Genomic DNA, 27,764 nt, shown 5'->3' with positions numbered 1-27,764 from the left:
GGAACCTTATTCATTAGTTCTGCAACTCATCAAGAACTTCAAAGTATGCCCAGAATGGACAACATCAAAAATTTAGACTTGGCGGGTTTTTTCTTTTTTTTTTAAAGAGGGGCTAGCTGTATTTTAAGTGATTTACAAAACAGGTTTAAGCTCTGAAATTCATCTGGATTCAGCCCTTAATTTGGGCTGATTTTCCTCTCCAGGATAATTAAATGCCAAAACATTTCCAAAGTTTAAAGACATCAGAATAACAGAATAACAGAGTTGGAAGGGACCTTGGAGGTCTTCTAGTCCAACCCCCTTGCTCAAGCAGGAGAGACTATACCACGGATCAGCAACCTGTGGCTCTGGAGCCGCCTGTGGCTCTTTCATTCCTCTGCTGCGGCTCCCTGTCACTCAAAATAATGCGTCACAACTGCCAATGTGCGACACCCGTCGGCACACAATTTATTGAGCTTTTCAGTCCCCGGTAGGCCAACCATGGATAAACCCAAGAAAAGAAAAATTTCAGAAGAAAACAGAACGTTTAATTCGACTACATATGCTAGTTTTGTGGCCGCTCAAGATATAGTCAGGCACGGGAAGGGTTTTTGTGGCTCCCGGTGTTTTCTTTTCTGTGGGAAACGGGTCCAAATGGATCTTTGAGTGTTTAAGGTTGCAGACTCCTGCCCTATCCCATTTCAGACAAATGTTTGTCCAATCTCTTCTCCAGTGATAGAGTACCCATAACATCTGGTAGGAATCCGTTCCACTGATTAATTGTTCTCTGAAATCCTCCCCGCTTGAAATGCTGAATGAATTTTTCTCCCCCTGTTTCAACGATTTCATTGACAGCTTCAAGAAGCTCTTAGCTTTTCCTAGAATGTGGCCCACTGCGGTGGCCGCAGCCATCAAGAATGACCTAATCTGGATGCACAGCCATGTTCCTCATGAAATCAGCACCTTGGAGAGCTCCGCTGGAGCATTTGCTTTCATTAGGCAGGACCACGAGATGTTGTCTCAGCAAGGAACTTCAAATAGTCCTCGCCTTACGACCACAATTGGACCAGGTTTTCCATTTGCTAAGCAAGGCCGTTTTTAAGGCAGTCAACCCTCATTTTATGGCTTTTTCGGCTAGGGTGGTTAGGCAAATCCCTTCAGTTGTTAAATGAACGATGCTGTCGTTAAAGGAATCCAGCTCACCCCATTGAGTCTGCTTGCCAGAAGCTGGCTGAGAAGGACAGAATAACAGACTAACAGATTGGAAGGAACCTTAGAGGTCTACTAGTCCAACCCCCTGCTCAGACAGGAGAGCCTATACCAGGGGTGTCAAACTTGATTTCATTGAGGGCCATATCAGTGTTTGACCCCCAAGGTCAAACACAAGGTTGTGTTTGACCTTGGGGGCCGGAAGGGGGCATGGCCTGGGGGGGCATGGCCGGGGTGGTGTGGCCAGCTCAACATCACTCATGTCGGGGGCACCTGTGGTGGCCCAGGCAGGATTGGGGGGGATCCTCCTGCAGCCATCTGCCAGCGAAAACAGAACCTGGGAGGATTGTGCATGGACTCCTGAGCTCCATTTTCACTGGCAGAGGCATCGTGTGCCAGTCCTTTCCTATTTCCAGGATAGCCCCACAGGCCAGATCTAAGCACCGCGCAGGCTATATCTGGCCCGTGGGCCCTGCCCTATACCATTTCAAACAAATGGTTATCCAATCTTTTCTTGAAAGCCTCCAGTGTTGGAGCATCCACAACTTCTTGTGGCCAGCTGTTCCACTGGTTAATTATTCTTACTGTGATCAGGGATCACATGACCTGGAACACGGCAACCATCATAAATATATGCCGTTGCCAAGTGTCTTGATTACAGGGATTGTAGGGATGCCACAAGGGGTCGTAAATGCAAGCACCGGTTGTAAGCCACTTTTTCCCGTGCCTTTGTAACTTTGAAGAGTCACTAAATGAATGGTCATAAGTCAAGGACTACCTGTAAGACCTTATGAAGACAAAGAAGATTTTCTGTCCTAGGGACCCTAGAGAAAGCTGGCTATTTTTTTTGCAAGTCACCATGCTTGATTGTGTTAGAATATGTGCATACAATTGTCCTATCTTAAAGCCGCCTGTAGGAGAAGGAGTGGCAGAATCAGGGGCGGAGTCAAATGAGGAATCAGCCTAGAATCCTTACGTACCTTATTTTTCGGAGTGTAAGATGCTCCGGACTATAAGACACACCTACCTTTTTGGGGGAAGAAAGCAAGAAAAAAAATCTGCCTCTGTCTCTGCCTTCCAGCAATTTTCCTCCTTGCAGCAAACAGCAAACAGCCTGCTTTAGTTTCATTTTCAGCACAGCCTGATTAGCACAAGAAAAAAAAAATCTGCCTCCCAGCAATTTTCCTCCTTGCAGCAAACAGCGGAGTCCTGCGCGGCAATCCCTGCAGCCTGAAACAGCTGAGGGTCGGGAGGCCGATCCAACCGACAATCAACTGCTTGTGCTAATCGGGCTGTGCAAAAGCTGAAACGGGCTGTTTGCTGCAAGGAGGTAAATTTCTGGGAGGCAGAGGCTAAAAGGGGAGGGGGCAGTGGATGGGCGGGGCTACATTTGGTGTATAAGACACACCCAAATTTTCACCCTCTTTTAGGGGTGGGAAAGTGCATCTTATACTCTGAAAAACAGTAGCCACAAATGAATTAAGTCCAATGGTGAATTCCATTGTTTCTATCCAGCACCAAAATAGTGCTGTTAGTTATGTAGATTCCTGTGTATTGGCACAGGAATCAGTTTAACTAAAACCTCTTGGTCTTTGTGTCTGAAACACAAAGGGAATATAGTCCAGGTTTTTCTCCACCCCCTACAAAAAATGCCAACTTGCGTTCACGATGGAGATGTTCACAGGCACAAGTTCTAGAGATGTTTCTCGCTCCACAACCTTGCAATTGATTTGCTTCTTTCTCCTTCTCCTTCTCCTTCTCCTTCTCCTTCTCCTTTTCCTTTTCTTTCCCCTTCTCCTTCTCCTTCTCCTTCTCCTTCCCCTTCCCCTTCCCCTCCCCCTACTTCTCCTTCTCCTTCTCCTTCTCCTTTTCTTTCCCCTTCCCCTTCCCCTTCCCCTCCCCCTACTTCTCCTTCTCCTTCTCCTTCTCCTTCTCCTTCTCCTTCTCCTTCTCCTTCTCCTTCTCCTTCTCCTTCTCCTTCTACCTGGAATGGTGGCTGATGCTGAAGTTCCTTCCAGAGGGCCAGCGTTCTGGAGAAAACTAGGAAGCCCCACTGCTGACAAAGAGAGAGCGGTTGTCCTGATGTGGAAGGTAGGAGAAGACACCAAGCTATAGGAGAAGGTCTGGCAGAAGCTGGGGGCGGAGTGAAAAGAGGGATCAGTACTGCATTCTCACCATTGTGCCATCACTGTCCTTCCTTCCTTCCTTCCTTCCTTCCTTCCTTCCTTCCTTCCTTCCTTCCTTCCTTCCTTCCTTCCTTCCTTCCTTCCTTCCTTCCCAGTTAGCACTTAGACTTACAGTGCTTTTTACAGCCCTTTCTAAGCGGTTTACAGAGTCAGCCTATGGCCCCCAACAATCTGGGTCCTCATTTTACCAACCTCAGAAGGATGGACGGCTGAGTCAACCTTGAGCCTGGTGAGATTTGAACTGCCAAATTGCAGGCAGCCGGCAGTCGGGAGAAGTAGCCTGCAGTACTGCACTCTAACCACTGCGCCACCATCATTAAAAAAATTTGTATATTTTATACAAAGTCAGCTTATTGCCCCCACAAACGGGGTCCTCAATTTACCTACCTTAGAAAGGATGGAAGGCTGAGCCGACCTTGAGCCTGGTGAGATTCGAACTTACAGTAATTGCAGACAGCTGGTCTTAATCACAATGCTATCAGTCTGCTGAGCCACCAGGCCCTAGTATGCAGTCGATTGCCTTTTCCTTTGTCGTTCCTTATCTTAGCCTTCTTCTCTCCCTGAAACCTGATCACAGGCCTCGCCTTTTCATTTATCCTGCTAGCCCTTGAAGCCCAAGGATGCCAACGGCGAGATTTTGGGATACAGCCTCCGCTCTCAGAGGAAAGGGGAGCTCACGGTGCCCGCGTGCATCACCTCTCACCACCTGAAGTGTCGTCTGCTCCTCCCGGCTGGCGAAGAATTCACCTTTTATCTCACCGCCAGAAACACGGTTGGCATCTCACCTCCAACCAGGCTGGTGATTCCAGCCTTCCGTAACCCAGAAGGTAAGATTTGCAAGAGTCGTTATAAAAGGGGGGGAAAAAAAACTGGCTTAAATGTTTCGCCACCCCTTTTTGGCGGGTGGCAAAAATAGGAAGAGACGTTTCTGCAAACTAAATTTGGGGAGGAAGGGAAATTGTGTTGGTCCATCTTGTTCTCTCCTTGATCAACGTAAGAAGCAGAATGTCTATGGCAGGGGTGGGTTCTAACATTTTTTACTACAGGTTCTGTGGGCATGGCTTATTTTGTGGGCGTGGCTTGATGGTCATGTGACAATTCTTTAGGATTTAGCAGAGGTACTGGTCTACCAGGCTTTTAACTGCTTGCAGAGCTGTACCGGTCTACCCATTTGTTCTTGGAGGCTTCCGGTCTACTCATTTGTTTTTGGAGGCACCGGTCTACCCCCACTCTGCCTTTTAACACTGATCAGCTGTAGGGCGGCCCTTTGAAGCCCTGCGGCAAGAATTTAAACAGTTTTTTTCCTTCCAGCCGATCAGCTGGGACTCGGGGGGGGGGCAGCGAATAGATTGGGGGCAGGGCCAAATAAAAGGTAAGAATAACATGGGGGCGGGGCGGGAGGGCCCAGCTCCTGAACAAAGAGAACCGGTTCGGTGACATCATATTGTCACCGCTACCGGCTCGGCCGAACCGGGCCGAACCGGGAGGAACCCACCACTGGTCTATGGAGATTCTCAATCATCCATGGTTGTCCCAAAGGTGCTTTTATTTTACCAGAGGCAACTGGACTTTCTTGTTTTTCTTCGAAGACGTTTCCCTTCTCATCCAAGAAGCTTCTTCAGCTCTGACAGGATAGTGGGGAATGGAAGGATTTATGTGTTCTGACCTAGGCTCCCTTAAAAAGCAGGAAGCTGAGTCTTGGTCCTGGCAAAACCTCTTTTATTTACACGACTGTGAATTACATTCATTCACCATTAGCAAGGCTTGTTCAAACAATTTTCCAAAGGAATATTTATCAACACACCTTATCTCACTTGGCAAGCTGCCACGTAACTTGTTTCCAAATGCAGAGTAAGGCAAAACTTGGCACAGAGTCTCTGAGAATCACGAACAGAACTTTCCACTCTTGAAACGAATAAATGAACAAATTGTTTCCTGCAAAAGCCCACTCCCCGTTCTCTCCTCTTTTGTTTCCTATGGGAGGGGCCAATCACCTCCAAGGTGTGGCTTTACTCCCAAGTCGACCCTGCTATCTGAGTTGTTCTTATCTTCTGGCAGCTCTGTGCATGTACACACTGGGAACGGGCTCCAGCTGTTCCTCTGCCTCACTGATGTCTGACTCCCTCTCTACCTTAGCTGTTCCCTTTGTCTGGAAACTCTGCGTCACACTGGGAACAGGCTCCAGCTGTTCCTCTGCCTCACTGATGTCTGACTCCGAAGGCAGCTGATAACTGTCAGACGGCCCTGGTCCCATCTCTGCCTCCGACGCAGAGCCCTCATCTGAGCTTTTCCCAGACTCCAGGACTGGCCCATGTTCCTCCCCAACCTCCTCACTGTCTGACTCTGCTGCCAGCTCCACTGGCCACCAGCAGGCCACAATACTATATTCCTTGCAGACAGCTGGTCATTTGCCTTCTTCTGGAGAGTCGTTGAGGCCACTTGGAGGCTTCTCTGTGTCCTCAGAGTCACCTGAGTGGCACAAATGGGTGTGGAGCCTTCTTGGCTGCAGGATGTTTTCTGCCCTGGGTCCCTTCCCTGTTGAAGAGAGACGCGGGCTGATGGGGATGAGTGTTCTGCCCCAGCTACGGACCCCAAAGAACGCAGCACACAGAAAATCCGTTCAAACCTTAGTTTACTGAATACACCAGTCTTTTACAAAAACGGCTGTTAATTAATTGCATTAACAGCCACCAAAGAATTCAAAAAATAATAACTGAAAGCTTACTATGGTTGGCAGAATGCCCAGAAGCAATTCGCAGAAAGCTGATAAGCAAGACAAGACACGAAGGTATGTGAACTAAGTTGTTCCCTGCAAATTGCTTCAGTTGGCATTCCTCCTTAAATAGGCTAAGGAAGTGGCCAATTAGCCCCAAGCCTTACTCTCGAGGAGACCTCCTCCTGAGGAGCCACTCCTGCCTTTTGGCAGCTCTGCGCGCCCGTGCATCGAGAAGAGGCTCCTCCTCTTCGTCCTCTTCACTTAAGGGAGCTTCTGGAGGTTCTGAAGGCCCTGGCTGAATCCCCGCCTCTGGCACCACATCTTCTCCAGCCTCCTCACTGTCCAACTCGAGCGCCAGCTGCACAGGCTGCTGGCCCAGCACCACACCAGCCTCCTCACTGTCTGAATCAGCTACTAGCTGTGAACGGGCCACAACAATGAGTCTGTGTTGTCTGCATCTCAAACAGAAGAGCAAATGGTTCCTGCAATTTTAGATAAACCTCCAAGTAACCTCAATGACTCTCTAAAAAGGATGCAAATGACCAGCTGTCTGCAAGAAGCATAAATCCTTCCATTCCCCACTGTCCAGTCAGAGCTGAAGAAGCTTCTTGGATGAGAAGTGAAACATCTTCAAAGAAAAACCAGAAAGTCCAGTTGCCTCTTGAAAAAAGCACCTTTGGGACATGAGAAGCAGATGGCAACATTAAAATTATACAAAATCCATATTTCTCAACTTTGGGAACTTTAAGATGCATGGACCTCACACATCCTGGCTGGGGAATTCTGGGAGTTGAAGTCCAGGCATCTTAAAGCTGCCAAGGCTGAGAAACTCTATAAATTGCCTCTCTTTTTTGTCTCTAGTCCCACCTTCCCCTCTGTCCATCCTGGTGTCTTCAGCAGGGGACCACTCCCTCCTCTTACAGTGGTCTCTTCCCAGCAACCCCAAGATGGACTTTGTTCTGGAGTGGAACAAACTGCCTGAGAAGGAAGTGGGAGACCCACACTGGCAGTATCAGCCGGAGAACATCAACCGTACAGTCATTACGGGTGAGTGTGGTTGATAATGGTGAGGATGGAGAGAATAGAGGCAGGAAAAAGAGTTGCTAAAGCAACAAGGGGCATGGTGAGAGAAAAAGGGAGGGAGAGAGGAGGGAGGAGGAGGAAAGGGAGGGAGGGAGTGGAGGGGGGAGGAGGAAGAAGAGAGAGGGAGAAGAATGAAGGGAGGAGGGTGTCAGCATTCCAGAACCACCCAACTCCAATTAAAAACTCCAAGACAAGCTTCCTCTCAAAATCTTCATTTATTGGAATAGGTATCCTGGCACATCTGGAAAAACCCGAATCTGAGAGTTCCAAGTTTTCCCTCAATAAATCAAAACCCCATATCCAGCCCCTGCACCCATCAGTCCATCACGTGGCCCAATCACCATCCGTCCCAACTTGAGACCCCTCTGCAACCACTCCTCCTCCAGATGCAGGAGCGCCATGACCTTGACCGAAGAGAAGAATGCTATTATGTCTAACTAAAATCTCTCAACTAAATCCCTGCTCCTACTTTCCCAAGCGCAAGAAAGTGGCAGCGTGGAAGCTTCCGGGGTTAATGTGGCTTCCAAAGCTGACAGAAGGGAGGAAGAAGAGGGAGAGAAGGAGATAGGGAAGGTGGGAGGGAAGGAGGAAGGAAGGAGAGAAGGGAGGGAGGGAGGAGGGAAGGAGGAAAGAAGGGGGGAGGGAGGGAGGGAGGGAGGGAGGGAGGAAGGAAGGAAGGAAGGAAGGAAGGAAGGAAGGAAGGAAGGAATGAGAGAAGGGTGGAAGGGACAGAGGGACAAAGGGTGGAAGTAAGAAGGAAAGGAGAAAAGAAGAAAGAAGAGAGGGAAGGGAGGGAGGGAGGGAGGAAGGAAGGAGAGAGAAGGGTGGGAAGGAGGGAGGGATAGAGGGAGGAAGGAAGGAAGGAGGAAAGGAGGAAAGAAGGAAGAAGAAAGGGAAGGAAGGAAGGAGAGAAGGGTGGGAAGGAGGGAGGGAGGAAGTAAGGAAAGGTGGAAAGAAGGAAGGAAGGAGAGAAGGGAGGGAGGGAGGAGGGAAGGAAGGAAGGAAGGAAAGAGAGAAGGATGGAAGGGACAGAGGGACGGAGGGACGGAGGGCAGAAGTAAGAAGGAAAGGAGGAAAGAAGGAAGAAGAGAGGAAAGGGAGGAAGGGAGGGAGGGAGGAAGGAGAGAGAAGGGTGGGAGGGAGGGATAGAGGGAGGAAGTAAGGAGGAAAGGAGGAAAGAAGGAAGAAGAGAGGGAAGGAAGGGAGGAAGGAAGGAAGGGAGGAGAGAAGGGTGGGAAGGAGGGAGGGAGGAAGAAAGGAAAGGTGGAAAGAAGGAAGAAGGAAGGGAAGAAAGAGGAAGGAAGGAAGGAAGGAGAGAGAAGGGTGGGAAGGAAAGGAATGAGAGGAAGTTCAAAGACAAAAGGGGATATTTCTGGGGAAATATCAGAAAGAAAGAATTGCCACAAAGAAAGACAGAAGAGAGGAAAAAGGAAGGTGGGAAAAAAAAGAATAAGAGAGAAGGATGGGCTAGAAAGAATAAATAAGGCATGAATCACGATCCTACGGGGATTTTAGCACCGTCAACTCTTTGCGAGGCCCCTTTGGTGAGGAAAAGCAGCTGCTTGGATGTCTTTGCTGCAGCAACTGGCATAGAGCGGGTCTCCAGGTTGCACGGACCAGCCTCCTCTCACGAAGAGGAAATAGGAATGGCATATCTGGGCAGCTGCCATGCCTGGCTTGCAAGACTGAAGTCGACACACAAACACACACACACACACCCCATGAACTTCCAACAACGACAAAAACAACAACCCTTCGGATTTTGCACCCAGCCTTTCCAAGGCAGCCAGGAAATTACTTATTGATCCTCTGCTTACACGGCACATCCTCAGAGAATGCTCTTTGGAATCACACCCACAAGGCCCCCCCTCCGTTGCGAAAATCAGTTTGGCCAGAACTGAGGGGGCTCAATCGAAGGGAGATTTCCTGCAGGCAAAAACTTCGCTGTGAAGCTGCCAGAATTATCAGAGCCAAACAAACGGGGGGGGGGCTGGATAGAAAAACCAAACCTCAGGGACGCAAATCGTTTCTGTAATCGCTCGCTTCTTCCTCCTCCTCCTCCTCCTCCTCCTCTAGAAGCCATCGAGCCTGGGCATCTTTATGCCGTGAAGATCTTTGGACTCTTAGATGGACGTCTCGGGGCCTTTGGTTCGGCTCAGGGTTACTCCAAGCAAATCGGTAAGCGGAACCTGTGAGACCTCCTGGGGGTTGATATTCCTGGATTTGGGGGCTGGCTATTGTTTAGTAGAGGGACGTGGTGGCTCAGTGGCTAAGACACTGAGCTTGTCGATCAGAAGGTCAGCAGTTCGAATCCCTGGTGCCGCGCAATGGGGTGAACTTCCGTGACTTGTCCCAGCTTCTGCCAACCTAGCAGTTCAAAAGCAGGTAAAAAATGCAAATAGAAAAATAGGGGCCACCTTTGGTGGGAAGGTAACAGCGTTCCATGCGCTTTTAGTCATGCTAGCCACTTGACCACGGAGATGTCTTCAGACAACTCTGGCTCTTTGGCTTTGAAACGGAGATGAGCACCGCCCCCTAGAGTCGGGAATGACTAGCACATATATGCGGGGGAACCTTTACCTTATTATTTAGTAAGAAAGTGCACGATGGCGCAGTGGTTAGAGTGCAGTACTGCAGGCTACTTCTGCTGCCTGCCGGCTGCCTGCAATTTGACAGTCTCAAATCTCACCAGGCTCAAGGTTGACTCAGCCTTCCATCCTTCCGAGGTGGCTAAAATGAGGACCCAAGATTGTTGGGGGTAAGAGGTTGACTCTGTAAACCACATAGAGAGGGCTGAAAAAGCACTGAAAAGCGGTATATAAGCCTAAGTGCTATTGCTATTTGCTATTGCACCACTCATACAGAAAAAGGAAGTATCAGTAGGCTTGGAGTGACCTCAAATTATGGAGATGTACATGTATAAATATATTTTATTTGCTACCATATTGTGAGGCAGGGGTTTCCAAACTTGGTGACTTTAAGACTGGTAGACTTCAACTCCCAGAATTCCTCCACCAGCCCATTCTTCCGCTAGCCGATATATTACAATGAAAACACTAAAACTGTTTTAAAACTCTAAAAATGAATCGAAAGTAAATACCCACAGCAGTCAAGATACTCCATGCTGGCTGGGGAATTCTGGGAGTTGAAGTCCACAAGTCTTTAAGTGGCCAAAGTTGGAGACCTCCCTTGTTCTAAAGGAATGTGAGAATGACTTTGGGAGAAAAGGGGAAGAGATGCTGCCTAGATACAGAGATAGATAGATAGATAGATAGATAGATAGATAGATAGATAGATAGATAGATAGATAGATAGATAGATAATAGATAGATAGATAACATTTAAGAACCGTCTATCTCTCTCTCAGAGGAACTCTGTGTGGGGTACAATAAAATATTAAAAGCATAAAAACAGTATTTTAACTTCCAGTGTTGGAGCATTCACAACTTCTGGAGGCAAGTTGTTCCACTGATTAATTGTTTAACTGTCAGGAAATTTCTCCTTAGTTCTAAGTTGTTTCTCTCTTGATTAGTTTCCATCTGTTGCTTCTTGTCCTGCCTTCAGGTGCTTTGGAGAATAGCTTGACTCCCTCTTCTTTGAGGCAGCCTCTGAGATATTGGAAGACTCCTATCATGTCTCCCCTGGTCCTTCTTTTCATTAGACTAGACATACCCAGTTCCTGCTACTGTTCTTCATGTTTTATCCTCCAGTCCCCTAATCATTTTTGTTGCTCTTCTCTGGATGCAGGGATAGTTCCATTAAAAGACCTAAGTGATTGGCATCCTATTCTGGAGTTATGCTCTTCTGCCACTTTTGGTGGCAAGGTTGATGCTTAGATCTCTCCTTTCTATTTTCCAGCTCCACTTCGGGCCCCGGCTTTGTATCCCACTCAAGTCTGGAAATCTTGGGTGGAGCTGCAGTGGGAGAGGCTCCCTTTGGAAGAAAGGGGTGGCGAGATCCAGAACTACACCCTTTACTACAAGGAAGAGAAGAAGGATGACTATCGTAAGGAGAAACCTTATGCTCCTTAGCAAAGAGTTAGGTTTGAAATTTGCAAGGAGGCCTCAGGAAAGCACCTGGGGTTGAAGTAGAGGTTGCATTTAATTCATTCAGAAACTTTTCCCTTCCTTTTTTGTGTGTTTTTTAAGCTCCTAGAATCGAGTGTTTCTCAATCTTGGCAGTTTGAAGATGCGTGGACTTCAACTCCCAGAATTCTTTGCTGGCTGGGGAATTCTGGGAGTTTGAAGTCCACCCATCTTCAAGTTGCCAACTAGATCATTCGGAGGAGAGTTCCAGCTGTGGAATCTGGGATGGATGCTCTTGAAGGTCTCAGAAATCCGTTGAGACAAATTGTGGGTCTCCTGTAATTTTATCCCTCTCATCGTTTTATTTCTTTAGTACATTTATGTGCCGCCCATCTCGAATTAGCTAAACCACGAACATGATGGGAAAGAGGTAAGGGGCAGAATGTGGAAGGCAAGGCACAAATATATACCGTGTTTTCCCGAAAATAAGACCTAGCCCGATTTTTACGTGTGTGCCTAATATAAGCCCTACCCTCAAAATAACCACTAGTGAAGGGGGGTAGGCGTGGCCAGCACAGGAAGTGGCAAATCACAGCTCACACAGCACAGGGGAGGCACTGTTCTGTCCCCATACCACACACACACCCCCACAGACGGCCCGGAGTTAATAAGCCACACGACAAAACTCTTTGAAGATAAAGCTGGCAGCAACCCAGTGGCTAGCTGCCAATTCAGACTTTACTCACACAAAACAAAGATTAGACTACAAGCATTCCAATAAAACAGGCAGAGTGTCAACAATACAAGGATTAATCCAAATGCAGTCCGATAAAGCAGGCAAAGTCCAGTAACGCAGAGATCATGGATTATTTCCAGTTTTTGCTCATCACAAACTGAACCGGCCACCACACCCACATTTATACCCTGTGGGGTGTGATCCAGTGACCCAGCTAATCTCTGGCACGCCTTCCCCTCTGCTGCGCACGCGTCTCCCTGCGCCTCTGCCGAGGGTCCAGCCAGCACTTATCTTCGTCGCTGTCCACCTGTGGCTGCGGGGACGTGCTTGGCTCTGAGCCTATCTTTTGGCCTTCGGTGTCCTCCGGAGGCATTGCCAGAGAGGAGGGTCCTGGAGAGGGAGGCCTTGCCAACTCCTCTCCCTCACTCTCAGAGTCTGCATCTGTCAATAGCCCAAGCTCAGGCAACGGAGCCACAACAATAACACAGCCAACACACAGATACACTGAGTTGTGTTTACTTTCAGGAAATAGTAATAAGGCACAGTCCAATAAACAGTCCAGGTCATACACGTATAAAGCAGTAGATATCAAACAATAGTCCAAGGATAATCCAATAACAAGGTCTTCTTACCAGTTGTTGTAGTCATACACAATAACAATTCTTCTGTATTTGCAAACAGTAGCAAACACAGCAAAGAGCAAAGATCAGCAAAGAGAAGCAAAAATATCAAAGAGAAACAAACCATGTTTCTAGCTCCCTTTTAAGGACATTGGCTACAAAGCTAACCAATCAGGACACAGTATGATGCAATACAGCAATCTTAAAGCTATATTTATGGTTTATATATTGCCAACCCAACAAGTTAGGTAAAATCATTTCCTAACAGTTTCTTGTTCTGCCCTCTGGTGCCCAACAGGGGGCGAGCTAGCTCCACCTAGATAAGCTAAATCTACTCTATTGTAAAGCTCCATCAACAGATTCTTGCAAGCCTGACAGTGCAAATATCCCCACTGTCTCCTTTGACAGCCAAAAAAAAAACCTACGCATGGTCTCTTCTGAGCCTCTTTCTCCATCCGTTATGCAGGTCTGGGCTACGCCCTCGCTTATCTGACCACATTGCTTTGCCCCATCTCTCAAGGTCTTTCTCTCACACACCCCATTTCTAATCCAGCACCTTCACTGCCAGACTGCCCCGAGCCTGAAGTTCCTGACCTAAGCCCAGGTGGTCCTCGATTTACAACAGTTCATTTAGTGACCAAGTTACAACTGCACTGAAAAAAGTGATTTAGGACCGGTTTTTTTACTCTTATGACTTTTGCAGCATCCCTACGGTCACATGATTAAAATTCAGATGCTTGGCAATGGACTCATACCGTGTTTCCCCGAAAATAAGACCCTGTCTTATATTTTTTGAACCCCGAAATAAGCGCTTGGCCTTATTTTCGGGGAGATCTTATTATTTTGGGGTACGTGGAGCAAGATGGGGCTCTTCTTGCCATCTTACCTGATTTCCAGCTCTGCCTCCCTAACCCTAACCAGAGGAAATGGCGGGGACCGGCTGAACATGCGATTAAATAATTTCGGGAGAGGGCTTATTTTTGGGGAGGGCTTATTTTCAGGGGGCTTATTTTGGAAGGGGTTTAAAAGGCCGATTGGGCTTATTATCAGGGGATGTCTTATTTTCGGGGAAACACGGTATTTATGACGGTTGCAGTGTTCCCGGAGTCACACGATCTCCTTTTTGCAACTTTCTGACATGCAAAATCAATAGGGCAATGATGGCTAACCTTTTTGCCATTGCGTGCCAGGAGAGGGGGGTGGGGGAGGGTTGCGTGCACGTACCCATGTGCATGCGCGCGCAACCCGCTCCTGACTCATGATGGCCTGGTAGGCCTGTTTTTCTTTCTTGCCTGGTTCCAGATCCTCTCTATTTATCTGGGAAGGGCGAAAACAGCCTTTCTCACTCCCTCGGAGGCCTTCCAAGGGCCTTAAATGGCCCATTTCCCAACTCCCGGTGGGACAGGAAGTGACGTTTTCTGCTGTCCCCAGCCTCCAGAGCCTCTCTAGGAGTCTCTAGGAGCCTCTCTAGGAGTCTCTGGAGGCTGGGGACAGCAAAAAAGTCACTTCCTGTCCCACCAGGAGTCGGGAAATGGGCCCTTTCAGCCTCCGTAGGGCCTCCAAGGGAATGGGAAAGGCTGTTTTCGCCCTTCCCAGATAAATAGAGAGGATCTGGAGCCAGGTAAGAAAGAAAAACGGGCCTTCCCCACCCCCACCCCCCAGGCCCTCCAGAGGCAGGAAACAGCCTGTTTCCCTACTTCTGGTGGGCCCAGAAGGCCCAAAAATCAGCTGGCCGACACGCACATGCACCCCAGAGCTGAGCTGGCGTGCCCACTAATATGGCTCCGCGTGCCACCTGTGGCACGCATGCCATAGGTTCGCCATCACGGCAATATGGGGAGCCAGATTCACTTTAAAACTGTTGTTACTAGTTTAACTGTTGCAGTGATTCACTTAGTGGCAGAAAAGCTTGTAAAATGGGGCGAAACTCGCAGAACCACCTGTCTCGCTTAGCGGTGGAAATTTTAGCCTCCGTGGTGGTCATAAGTCGAGGACTGTCTGTGGAAAAGGCCCGAAGTGCCAAAGTCAACGGAGTCTTTGCAACTGTCGGTCTGGCCTCTCCCTGCTTCTTCTTTTCCAGGGGCCGTGGTGCTCGACAGCTTGGTGCATCGCTACGTCATCAACGGCTTGGCACCCGGCTCAACCGTGAGGGTGTACATGGTGACGGCCAATGAAGGTGGAAACACCAGAGGATCCGTGCTGTCCATCCGTACCAAGAACTACGGTGAGGATTGTTGACTAGAGGCTGGATAAACCATGGTTCAAGGCAGCTCAGACTGGATGAGAGACCATGAATGCATCCTTTATGTCAAGAGTTCCCAATTCTGGGACTGTGGCTCCCTACCGGACCATGGCCCATTCAGAACTGGGCTCTGGAAGCAGTGGGGGATGGGGGGGGCGCAAGCGCAGGTCCACTTAGGCGCTCAGTGGGTGAGCACACACAGCTCCATTTGTGCGAGTGATGGGCACGCGGGCCTCCCTGAGTTACAGCCTGGTACTTAATATGATCTGGAGAACATGTTTATAATGTGTCATTTCTGCAAGCCCGAGTTTTATATAGATATATTATATAGATATATAGAGTTTTATATATATATATTTATGACATGGGCAGCTATATAAATCAGATAGGTAGACAGGCAAATAGATAGATATAGATAGATGATAGATAGGTATGGATAGATAGATGTATGGATAGACAGATAGGCAGGTAGCAGGCAGGCAGGCATAGATGACAGGAAGGAAGGATGGATAGATGGATGGATGGATGGATGGATGGATGGATGGATGGATAGATAGATAGAGGCAGGCAGGCATAGATGATAGATAAGACAGATAGATAAGAAAGATAAATAGACAGACAGACAGATATACAGACAGGGAGACATAGATGACAGATAAGATGATAGATAGATAGATAGATAGATAGATAGATAGATAGATAGATAGATAGATAGATATAGACAGACAGACAGACAGACAGACAGACAGACAGACATAGGCAGGCAGGCATAGATGACAGATAAGATGGTAGGTAGGTAGGTAGGTAGGTAAGTAGGTAGGTAGATAGATAGATAGATAGATAGATAGATAGATAGATAGATAGATAGATAGATAGATAGATAGATAGATATAGGCAGGCAGGCATAGATGACAGATAAAACAGATAGATAAGAAAGATAAATAGACAGACAGATATACAGACAGGGAGACATAGATGACAGATAGATAAGAAAGATAAATAAATAGACAGACAGACAGACCAATTCTGGGAGTTGGAGTCCACATATCTTAAAAGTTGCCAAGATTGGGAAAACACTGCACAAAATGGCAATCTAAGAATGAGCCAGAAGCAATTTTTCTGGCCACTCTGCAATCCTCCAGCTTGGTGACATTCACACAAAACGTTTTACCCCAAGCCAGATAAACAAACCTGAATTGTCAAGCATCCATCATCTGCAACCCAATGATGGCGTAACATTGGGCCTGTTCGCATAGCCTGCTGAGACAAGAATCCAACCATCTCTATTTTAGCCTGGTTTGAGTGTGTTGTGTGACTGAAAACCTGTACCTTTTTTTTTTTTAAAGTGAGTTGTTGAAATCCTCTTTCGCTTAAACCTTCTTTTCTCTTTTAATCCAGACTACGGGGAAGTTGAAATCCTGATCTCAGTTTTTTGCATAGGGTTCATCATTCTCCTTGCAGGAACTCTGGTCTGCGTTTCCAGACATCGATCGTCTGTCAATAAGTACTGTGTTTTCAATTTATCATTGTCATTCCCTATGTCTGCCTATCTATCTATCTATATCTATCTATCTATCTATCTATCTATCTATCTATCTATCTATCTATCTATCTATCTCTATCATCTCTCTCTCTTTCTCTCTCATCTATCTATCTGTCTGCCTGTCTGCCTGCCTGCCTGCCTCTCTGTCTGTCTGTCCATCCGTCCGTCCATCCGTCTGCCCGCCTGCCCATCCATCCATCCCTCTCTCTTTCTCTCATCCATCCATCCATCCATCTATCTATCTATCTATCTATCTATCTATCTCTATCATCTCTCTCTTTCTCTCTCATCTATCTATCTGTCTGCCTGCCTGCCTGCCTCTCTGTCTGTCTGTCCATCCGTCCGTCCATCCGTCTGCCCGCCTGCCCATCCATCCATCCCTCTCTGTTTCTCTCTCATCTATCTATCTATCTATCTGCTGCCTGCCTCTCTGTCTGTCTGTCTGTCTGCCCGCCCGCCTATCCATCCATCCATCCATCCACCCGCCTATCCATCTATCCATCTATCCATCCATCCATCCATCTCTATCATCTCTCTTTCTCTCTCATCTATCTATCTATCTGTTGCCTGCCTCTCTGTCTGTCTGTCTGTCCGCCCGCCCGCCTATCCATCCATCCATCCATCCATCCATCTCTATCATCTCTCTTTCTCTCTCATCTATCTGTCTGTCTGCCTGCCTCCCTCCCTCTCTGTCCGTCCGTCAGTCCGTCTGTCCATCTATCTGCCCGCCCGTCTGCGCATCCGCGCATCCATCCATCCATCCATCCGTCTCTATCATCTCTCTTTCTCTCTCATCTATCTATCTGTCTGTCTGTCTGCCTGCCTGCCTGCCTCTCTGCCTGTCTGTCTGTCCATCCAACCATCCATCCGCCTATCCATCCATCCATCTATCCATCCATATCTATCTATCTATCTATCTATCTATCTATCTATCTATCTATCTATCATCTATCTCTATCTCTCTCATGTATCTATCATCTATCATCTGATCTATCAGTCTATCTATTTATATATATCTTTTTCATCTATCATTTTTTCTATTATCTATCATGTATCTATTTATCATCTGTATATCTATCTTCTATATCATCTACATATCTATCTATCTAACATCTATCAACTCTCTCTCGGTATGTCTCTATCTATAACCTACCTATCATCATCTATCCATCGAGTAGATCTTTAACAGGAGAAAGGGAGGAGTCAGGGGGTGGGGCTTATTGGGTTCTGAGGCGGGGTCTTTCTCTTTGTGAATGGCGCTACCGAGGAAAAATTTTGTAGTGTGCTCAAATTCATATCTGCAGATTCTGCATTGGGTTCTTTTTAGGATTCAGGAATTGGGAACCGGCACAAATATGTAACAAAAATATATTAGGACAAAATGCACTTGCAGCCTGTATGTATACCTTTCTTTTTTTAAAAAAAAATTGGGGTGATATTTCAAGTCCTGGCCCCCCCAGAGCAGAAAACTTAGCATCCCCAGGATAAGATTAGACAATAACTTCAGCTCTTTTAATGAAGATTGAAGGGTTGGAAAGATTTAAACCTGTGTACAAAGCCTATTGATTTATTCGTGTTTCTTAATATTTCCAAAAATAGTGCAAAATCATTATTTGGAAGGGGGAAGGAGTTGGATGAAAGCTGCAAATCTATGCAACAGGGTTAAATGGTCAACAACATGACCTCAGAAAATGGGAAGGGGAGAAACACAAAAGAAAGAGAAAATTGGCCCGAAAATTGTTATAAACAGAACTGTTAATGAATTTCTGCAGGAGATGTTCGATAACCCGGAAAGCACAAGCAAAAGATTTTTAAACAGGAACAGAAGCAGATTATAATGAGGACATTTTCTTTATAAATCTTATCAGCAGTTCATGTTTCTGTTCAAAGGACGTGCTGATGGGAAGCCCAATTACGACTGCAATTGACCCTAAAATTTCTGTCGCTAAGCGAGATAGTTCTTCAGTGAACTCTGACCCATTTTACGATCTTTCTTGCCACAGTTGTTAAATGAATCGCTGCACTTGTAAAGTTAGTAACCCGGTTATTAAGGGAATCTGGCTTCCCATTTGACTTTTATGTGTCAGAAGATTGCAAAAATCACAGGATCCAGGATGCTGCAACCATCATAAATACATGCCACTTGCTAAAAAAAATACCCCGAATTTTGATCACATGACCATGGGGATGGTCGTAGGTGTGAAAATCGGTCATAAGTCACTTTTTTCAGTGCCGTTGCAACTTTGAACGGTCACTAAATGAATGGCTGTAAATTGAGGACTAAATGAATGGTTGTAAGTCGAGGACTACAAATAACAAGCCCATTTCTACTCAAGGCTGAACTCCAATTCTCCTCATCCACCTGGGGGAGATGGGAGTTGTAATCCAATCCTTTTATAAGGAGCCCATTTGAGAAAATGCAACCATAAGCATCCTCAAAACCTCCCTTAGGGGACTACCATAATTTTTAATCTGTAAATGATTATTGTAAAACAGTTATAGTTATATTCAAGCAGGGCTGGCGTGAAACACCCCCCCCCTTTTCTTTTTTTTTTAGCCTTTTAAATTATCAATGGGTTTTAGTTTGAATGTTTTAAATTTTGGGCCAAAGTCATATAATTCTTTTAAAATTTTAAAATTTTGTATTGATATGTGTTTTAGTTCTGGCTGTGCACGACCCTGAGTCCATTAGGAGAAGGGCGGGATACAAATTGAATTAATTAATTAATTAATTAATTAATTAATGTCATACCATTAAGTACCATTGTGGACAAAAGATTTGATAGGATAGAATAGAATAAAAGAGTTGGAAGGGACCTTGGAGGTCTTCTAGTCCAACCCCCTGCTTAGACAGGAAACCTTCAGACAAATGGCTGCCCAATCTCTTCTTAAAAACTTCCAGTGTTGGAGCATTCACAACTTCTGGAGGCAAGTCGTTCCACTGATTAATTGTCCTCACTGTCAGGAAATTTCTCCTTAGTTCTAAATTGCTTCTCTCCTTGATTAGTTTCCACCCATTGCTTCTTGTCCTGCCCTCAGGTGCTTTGGAGAATAGTTTGACTGCCTCTTCTTTGTGGCAGCCCCACAAATATTGGAAGACTGCTATCATGTCTCCCCCAGTCTTTCTTTTCATTAAACTAGACATACCCAGTTCGTGCAACCGTTCTTCATATGTTTTAGCCTCCAGTCCCCTCATCATCTTTGCTGCTCTTCTCTGCCCTCTTTCTAGAGTCTCCACATCTTTTTTACACTGTGGTGACCAAAACTGGATGCCGGATTCCAAGTGTGGCCTTACCAAGGCTTTATAAAGTGGTCTTAACACTTCACGTGATCTTGATTCTATCCCTCTGTTGATGCAGTCTAGAACTGTGTTGGCTTTTTTTAAAATAAATATGCACAATCACTTTGAACGGTTGCTAAGCAAGCGGTCGTAAGTCGAGGGCTACCTGTAGAAGAAAGACTAAGACATTGATGACACTGCTGTATTTTGGTCTCTCAAAATATCATCTTGGTTCTTTTGAAACTCATTTGGTTTCATTTTTCAAACGGATAACTGAGAGCTTCTTGCTGTTTTTACAAAAGGCAAAAGGATTGCTGAGTTCTTATTATTTACAGGTTGTGGTTTTCCGTTTAATTTTCAGACTTCGGAAGTATCTATGGCCACAGATTCCAGATCCAAGAAAAAGCAATTTGGCTACTTGGATACCACAGAACATGTGCCTGGTAAGTGAGCCTCAGGGGAAGGGGCAGCTGGGTATTTTCCCCAGGAAAAAAGACAACCCGGAATGCAATTTTAAAATGGGTAGACTTCAACTCCCAGAATGCCTCAGTTGACATTTGTGGACTTTAAAATTTCTCAACTGGCATTTGTGGCCTTCAACTCCCAGAATGCCTCAGCTGGCATTTGTGGACTTCAACTCCCAGAATGCCTCAGTTGACATTTGTGGACTTTAAAATTTCTCAACTGGCATTTGTGGACTTCAACTCCCAGAATGCCTCAGTTGACATTTGTGGACTTTAAAATTTCTCAACTGATCTTCAACTCCCAGAATGCCTCAGCCAGCGTGTTTTTGTGCCTCCCCAATTCTACAGCTACTGGGCATGCTCAGTTTTCTTTTGTTTCTTTAAGAAATTCCATCACATTAAGATCTTGGCCTGAGCTTGCCAACTTTTATCCAGGGATGGTGTCAGTTTGGCTGAATGACCCTAAAACCATCACCTCTCTTAACAACCAGAGACAATGTTGACCCAGGTCCACCCATCAGGTGGAAAATTATAGGGAGTCCTTGACTGACAGCCATCATTTGAAGTTATGGTGGCATCGAAAAAAGGGACGTATGATCAATTTTCACACTTCCAACTAGTATAGCATTGTCATGGTTACATGCAGCGGTGGGATTCAGCCGGTTCAGACCAGTTCGGGTTTTTTTTGTTTTTTTTTAAATTTGATTTATATGATTTATATTTACAATGCGTTAAGCAATAGCCTTCATACTTTTGTATATTTATACAAAGTCAGCTTATTGCCCCCACAAACTGGGTCCTCAATTTATTTACCTTAGAAAGGATGGAAGGCTGAAGCAACCTTGAGTCTGGGGAGATTTGAACTTGCAGTAATTGCAGGCAGCTGAATGTTAATAACAGGCTATTAGTCTGCTGCGCCACCAGGCATCCGGTTAAACCGGATGTTGATTTTAATCTGGTCCACTGAACCAGTTGTTCCAAGGACTGGCTGACCCCCCCCCCTTCCCAGGAGTCTCCACGTGGCCCATTTTGGATGCCGGGTAGTGTAAGGTGCGCGCCAAGGCTCTGGGAGGGTGAAAAAAGAGCCTACCAAAAGTCTGGAAACGGAGCCCTTCCCAGCCTCCGGAGGGCCTCCGGTGCCCAGGGGAAGCCGTTTTCACCCTCCTGGAGGTTCCAGGAAAGCCTCTGGAGCCTGGGGAGGGCGAAAAACAGGCCTACCAGAAGTATTGGAAGCCCGGAAACGGGCCCGCAAAGCGAACCGGTTGTTATAACCGGTGAATCCCATCACTGGTTACATGATTTACATGATCAAAATTCAGATGCTTGGCAAAACAGCATGTATTTATGATGGTTGCAGTGTCCCAGGGTCATGTACAGATAGTCCTCAACTTATGACCACCAATGAGCCCAAAATTTTCACTGCTAAATGCAACAGTTGTTCAGTGAATTTTGACTTGTGTACGATTTTTCTTGCCCCAGTTGTTAAGTGACTCACTGCAGTTGTTAAGTTAATGACAGGGTTATTAAGTGAATCCGGCTTCCCCATTGACTTTGCTGGTCAGAAGGTCGCAAAGGGGGATCCTGTGATTCCGGGACACTGCAACCGTCATAAATATGAGTCAGTTATTAAGCAACTGAATTTTGATCCTGTGACTAGAGGATGCTGCAAAGGTCATAAGTGTGAAAAATTGTCACGACTCTCTTTTTTTGGTGCCGTTGTAATTTTGGACAGGCACTCAATGAGCTGTTGTAAGTTGAGGACTACCCGTAATCAGCTTTTGCGACCTCCTGATGGGCAAAGTCAACGGGGAAACCAGATTCACTTAACAACCATGTTACTAACTTAATAACTGCGATGATTCATTTAACAAATGTGGCAATAAAGATCGTAAAATGGGGCACAGCTCTCTTAAACAATTGTCTCGCTTAGTGGCAGAAATGTTGGGCTCAATTGCGGTTGTAAGTTGAGGACTAGCTGTATTTGTTGGTGGTGCAGATACAGGCAGTCCTCGACTTACAACCGTTCATTTAGTGACCGTTCAAAGTTACAATGGACCTGAAAAAAAGTGACTTAGGACTGTTTTTCACAGCAATGACTCGCAGCATTCCCCCATGGTCACATGATTTGCATTCGGATGCTTGGCAACTGGTTCACACTTATGACCATTGCAGCATCCCAGGTCATGTGATTCCCTTTGGCGTCTTCACAACTTTACAAGAGTGTAATTAACTTATCAACTGCAGTGATTCGCTTAACAACTGTGGCAAGAAAAGTTGTAAAAATGGGGCAAAGCTCACTTAACAAATGTCTCACTTAATAACAGAAATTTTGGGCTCAATTGTGGAACTACCTGTACATCTACCTTAAACATGATCTTCTTCTCTTCTCCTCTCTTCTCTTCTCTTCTCTTCTCTCTTCTCTTCCTTTCTTTTCCCTTCCTTTCCATTCTCTCTCTTCTCTTCTCTTCTCTTCTCTTCTCTTCTCTTCTCTTCTCTTCTCTTCTCTTCTCTTCTCTTCCTTTCCTTTCCTTTCCCTTCCCTTCTCTTCCTTTCCTTTCCTTTCCCTTCCTTTCCATTCTCTCTCTTCTCTTCTCTTCTCTTCTCTTCTCTTCTCTTCTCTTCTCTTCTCTTCTCTTCTCTTCTTCCTTTCCCTTCCCTTCCCTTCCCTTCCCTTCCCTTCCCTTCCCTTCTCTCTTCTCTTCTCTTCTCTCTTCTCTTCTCTCCTCTTCACTCTTCCTTTCCTTTCCCTTCCATTCTCTCCTCTCTTCTCTTTCTTCTCTTCTCTTCTCTTCTCTTCTCTTCTCCTCTTCTCTTCTCTCTTCCTTTCCCTTCCCTTCCCTTCCTTTCCCTTCCCTTCCCTTCCCTTCCCTTCCATTCCCTTCTCTTCTCTTCTCCTCTCCTCTTCTTTCCTCTCTCTTCCTTTCCTCTCTTCCTTTCCTTTCCTTTCCCTTCCCTTCCCTTCCCTTCTCTCCTCTCCCCTCCCCTCCTCTCCTTTCTTCTCTCCCCTCCCCCTCCCCTTCTCCCATCCCATTCCTTTCCCCCCTCCCTTCTCCTCTCTTCTCTTCTCCTCTCCTCCCCTCCTTCCCTCCCCCTCTCCCCTCCCCTCCTCTTCTCCACCTCTTAGGACTTCACTTCTCATGGCAATGAGAAATGGAGCCAGGCTTACCTTGGAGTGACCATCAGTGACCTCATCCAGGTGTTTCCTTCTCAACCCGAGGATGCAGATCCGGAACTCTTCCTGGGAAAGCCGCCATGGCCGGTGGAGTCTCCCAAGGCTTTGCAGAAGGTCGTCCCCGTGACCAAAAACGGGACAGCATCATCCCAGGAACCCGAAGACCAGCAGCTCCAGAAACCTCTGGCCACTTGGAACGAGGTGGAATACTCCCGGGTGTTGGTGATCAAAAGCAGCCAAGGACCAGGCGAAACCTGGAGCGCTCCTCCTTGTATCTGGTCCAGTTGCTGGGATCTGGCCAAAACACGCCCCGAATCGCCCTTTAAGCAACAATTCTGGGTTCAGAATTTGACCTACGAGACTTTATTAGATGCCGCGTCCTATAAAAGGGCAACCATTGGATCCGTGGGTGAATTTCCACTCTTGGTTAGTCTGGTGACCAGGGATGGAGGAGAGCTACACTCTGTGGAGAAGTCACACCCCTAAACCAGGGGTGGGTTCTAACAGGTGTTGTTACCACCCGGTTCGCTTCGCGGACGCGCCTTGATTTAGCTAAACAGCTGAGGCAGGGCAATCCGCTCTGCCGGGGCTTTCAGCTGGGTGAAAAACGAAGGAATAAAGGTTAGGAATACCGCAGGGGTGGGGCGGGAGGGCCCAGCTGACGGTAGGAGCGAACCGGTTCGCTCTCACATCAACATTTCCGCTACCGGCTCTCCCGAACCGGGGGGAACCGGTAGCAACCCATCGCTGCCCTAAACAGATCTCGTAAGACTTTAGGTCTCAGCAGTGGTAAAATCCAATTTTTTTTTACTACTGGTTCTGTAGGCGTGGCTTGGTGGGCGTGGCAGGGCAAGGATACTGCAGAATCTCCATTCCCACCCCACTCCAGCGGGAAGGATACTGCAAAATCCCCATTCCCACCCCACTCCAGCGGGAAGGATACTGCAAAATCTCCATTCCCATCCCACTCCAGGGGGAAGGATATTGCAAAATCTCCATTCCCACCCCACTCCGGGCGGAAGGATACTGCAAAATCTCCATTCCCACCCCACTCCGGGGGGAAGGATACTGCAAAATCTCCATTTCCACCCCACTCCTGAGGGAAGGATATTGCAAAATCCCCATTCCCACCCTACTCCTGGGGGAAGGATACTGCAAAATCTCCATTCCCACCCCACTCCAGGGGGAAGGATATTGCAAAATCCCCATTCCCACCCCACTCCTGGGGGAAGGATATTGCAAAATCTCCATTCCCACCCCACTCCAGCGGAAAGGATACTGCAAAATCCCCATTCCCACCCCACTCCCGGGGGAAGGATATTGCAAAATCCCCATTCCCACTCCACTCCAGGGAGAAGGATACTGCAAAGTCCCCATTCCCACCCCACTCCATGGGGAAGGATATTGCAAAATCTCCATTCCCACCCCACTCTGGGGCCAGCCAGAGGTGGTATTTACCAGTTCACCGAACTACTCAAACTTTCCGCTACCGTCTCTCTGAACCGCTCAAAATTTCCGCTACCGGTTCTCCAGAACCTGCTGGATTTCACCCCTGGATCTCCGCCAACTCAGAAGTTGACTTGTACAAAAATCCTTCTTCGGGGGATTCTCACAATGGGCCATTTTCAGCCGGCGGGAAGAATTTCAACACGGCAAGAATTCACCGGTTTGGGAAGTTTTAAGAGAAACTTTTTGGCTGACCGGAGCTGCTAAAAAGCTCACCTCTTTTAAGATTTGCAATATATATATATCTATATCTGTCATTTTCGTTTAGCATGTCAGCTTTGGAGTTTGCTGGTGTTCGTTGCCAATATCGCCGTGTGAACAGTATAAATAAATAAATATTCGAATAAAGAGCAAAGTTTTAAAAAGGCATTCTGTTAGACAACTTTAGCTGGTCAAGATTTAATTGACCTGGTGGGGGCGGGATGAGCGTGAATATCAGACAAAGTACAGGTAGTCTTTAACTTAACAGCATCACTGATAAAAGGGACTTACGACCGTTTTTCACACTTGCGAACATTGCAGCATTCCCGCCGTCATGTGATCAAAATTCAGGGGAATGTCAACTGACTCGTATTTATGATGGCTGTGGTGTCCCCCAGGGGTCGCGTGATCCCCTTTTGTGACCGTCTGACAAGCAAAGTCCACGGGGGAAGCCAGATTCGCTTAACAACCGAGTCACTAACTTTATCCACTGCAGTGATTCACTGAACAACTGTGGCAAGAAAGGTCATAAAATGTGGCAACACTTGCTTCACCAATGTCTCACTGTTTCAGGTTTCGAGGTCGTCTCAAATAAATTGCTTTTCAAACAAAGTCTTTGAAGAAAAATTCCCATTTATTAAGCACGACATTCTACCTCCGACTCATTGAAGCCAACACTGACTTCCAGACCCAAAACCCTCCCTTTCCGTTCCCCACTCCCCTGCACTCATTGGCCATCTTCCAAGTCACTCTACCCCTAATCTACCGCTCCAGCTCAAAGGAATTTCCCCCCTCCCATCCCATCTCCTAGGGGATAATATCTCCAGGGAAAATAAGTAGGTGAAAAGTTAAACGTCCCTTTCCAGACGCCTCCGCTTCTCCTTCTTATGTCAGCACTAGAGTAAATGCAGCTTGAAATGCTGACACACTGAGCAACAGAAATGTTGGGCTACGTTGTGGTCATAAGTCGAGGACTACCTGTAATATGGGTTTGTGTGCACTTTTTTTGTCTTTTTTTTTTTGAAGCTGAATTATGGTTCAAAGTGACTTATTTTCCAAGAGAAAGAGGGGGTGGAAGGGAAAAAGAAACTCCAAATGACTTACTCAACCTTTAAGGATTTTTCTAGTCTTCAGGAAGACTAGGGGAGTTTTCTAGACTCCCCTAGTCTTCAGGGGAGTCCCACAGATACGTGACCATGATATTTATTATGTATCTTTGCTGGAAACTGGTGTTTACTTACAGTTTCTGCAAAAAAATGCCCCATGGTAGACAATGGTTTCATTTAATAGCTATGATATTTGCTCAATGACTGCCAGATTCACTAAATATCCACCGCAAAAATGCCATAAAATCAGGTCAATTACATGACGACCCACTTAATGACTTACAACCATAATTCTGGGCTCAATTTCAGTCATACATTGAGGACTGTCTGTATTGGACACAAACTGGGTAAAGAGCATAGCCTCGCTGGCTGGACAGAATGGGATTTATAGTTTCACCCATTTACCGGGTGCCAGATTGGGAACCATAAAGAACTACAGGTAGCCCTCGATTTACAGCCATTCATTTAGCGAATGGGCAAAGTTACAACAGCACTGAAAAAAGTGTCCTCACACTTTCCCACACTTATGACCATTGCAGCATCCCCCCAGTCCCGTGATCAGAATTCAGGTGCTTGGCAACTGGCATGTACTCATGACGGTTGCAGTATCCCAGGGGGCCTAACCCTAAGCCTTTTGTGAGCTTCTGACAAGCGACCATGTTACTAATATAACTACAGTGATTCACTTAACAAATCAGAATAGAGCTGAAAATGACTTTGGAGATCTCCTAATCTGCTCCTGCTCAAGCAGGAGATCCTATACCAGTGATGGCTAACCTTTTTGCCATCGCATGCCAGGAAGGGGGGGCAGGGGAGGTTCACGAGCATGCATGTGCCCACACCCATAATTCTATACATCCCGCCCTGCGCATGCATGCATGACCCCCCCGCCCCGCCTCCCGCTCCTGGCACACAATGGCCTGGTAGGCCTGTTTTTCTTTCTCACCTGGCTCCAGATCCTCTCTATGCATCTGGGGAGGGCAAAAACAGCCTTCCCCACCCCCTTGGAGGCCCGAAACGGCCTGTTTCCCAACTTCCGGTTGACAGGAAGTGACATTTTTTGTTGTCCCCAGCCTCCAGAGACTCCTAGAGAGGCTGAGCTGGCGTGCCAGGTGACATGGCTGCGTGTGCCACCTGTGGCACGCATGCCATAGGTTCGCCATCACGGTCCTATACCATTTCAGACAAGTGGCTGTCCTTAAAATCCTCCAGTGATGGAGCGTCCAGAACTTCTGGTGGCAAGCTGTTCCACTGATTAAATGTCCTCGCTGTTAGGAAGTTTCTCCTCAATTCCAGGTTGCTTCTCTCCTTGGTTAGTTTCCATCCGTTGTTTCTCATCTTGCCTCCTGTTGCTTTGTAGAATAAATTGACCCCCTCTTCTTTGTGGCAGCCCCTCAAATCCTGGAATCCTGCTGTCATGTCCCCCCTAGTCCTTCTTTTCTCTAGACTGGCCAGACCCAATTCCTCCAACCGTTCTTCAAATGTTTTAGTCTCCAGGCCTTTTAATCATCTTAAGTTTGCACTTTTTCCAAAGTCTCAACATCTTTTTTGTCATGTGGTGACCAAAACTGGATGCAGCATTCCAGGTGTGGCCTTACTAAGGATTTATAAACCGGTACTAATACTTTACGTGATTTTGATTCTGTGCCTCTGTTTATACAACCAAGGATTGCATTCGCTTTTTTGGCTGCTGTTG

At 46.7% G+C, this 27,764-nt stretch overlaps 1 protein-coding gene across 1 annotated transcript in view; it reads left to right on the top strand.

Moving 5' to 3' along the window:
- LOC117668570 (granulocyte colony-stimulating factor receptor-like) overlaps positions 1-25,126 on the top strand; it is a 54,859-nt gene extending 29,733 nt beyond the window's left edge. The window contains exons 7-15 of the mRNA XM_087893654.1: positions 3,197-3,279; positions 3,979-4,201; positions 6,952-7,137; positions 9,250-9,351; positions 11,032-11,178; positions 14,635-14,778; positions 16,195-16,300; positions 19,981-20,062; positions 23,208-25,126. Coding sequence (XP_087749780.1) covers positions 3,197-3,279; positions 3,979-4,201; positions 6,952-7,137; positions 9,250-9,351; positions 11,032-11,178; positions 14,635-14,778; positions 16,195-16,300; positions 19,981-20,062; positions 23,208-23,741 — 1,607 coding nt within the window. The 3' untranslated portion in view covers positions 23,742-25,126. The remainder of the gene's footprint in view (positions 1-3,196; positions 3,280-3,978; positions 4,202-6,951; positions 7,138-9,249; positions 9,352-11,031; positions 11,179-14,634; positions 14,779-16,194; positions 16,301-19,980; positions 20,063-23,207) is intronic.
- The last annotated feature ends 2,638 nt before the right edge of the window (positions 25,127-27,764 follow it).

The sequence above is a fragment of the Pantherophis guttatus genome, chromosome 1 (genome assembly GCF_059756535.1).
Source record: "Pantherophis guttatus breed Tessera chromosome 1, ASM5975653v1, whole genome shotgun sequence".
Taxonomy (NCBI): Eukaryota; Metazoa; Chordata; class Lepidosauria; order Squamata; family Colubridae; genus Pantherophis; species Pantherophis guttatus.
Note: the sequence above shows the minus strand (reverse complement) of the source record. Positions and strands in the feature narration are given on the sequence as shown.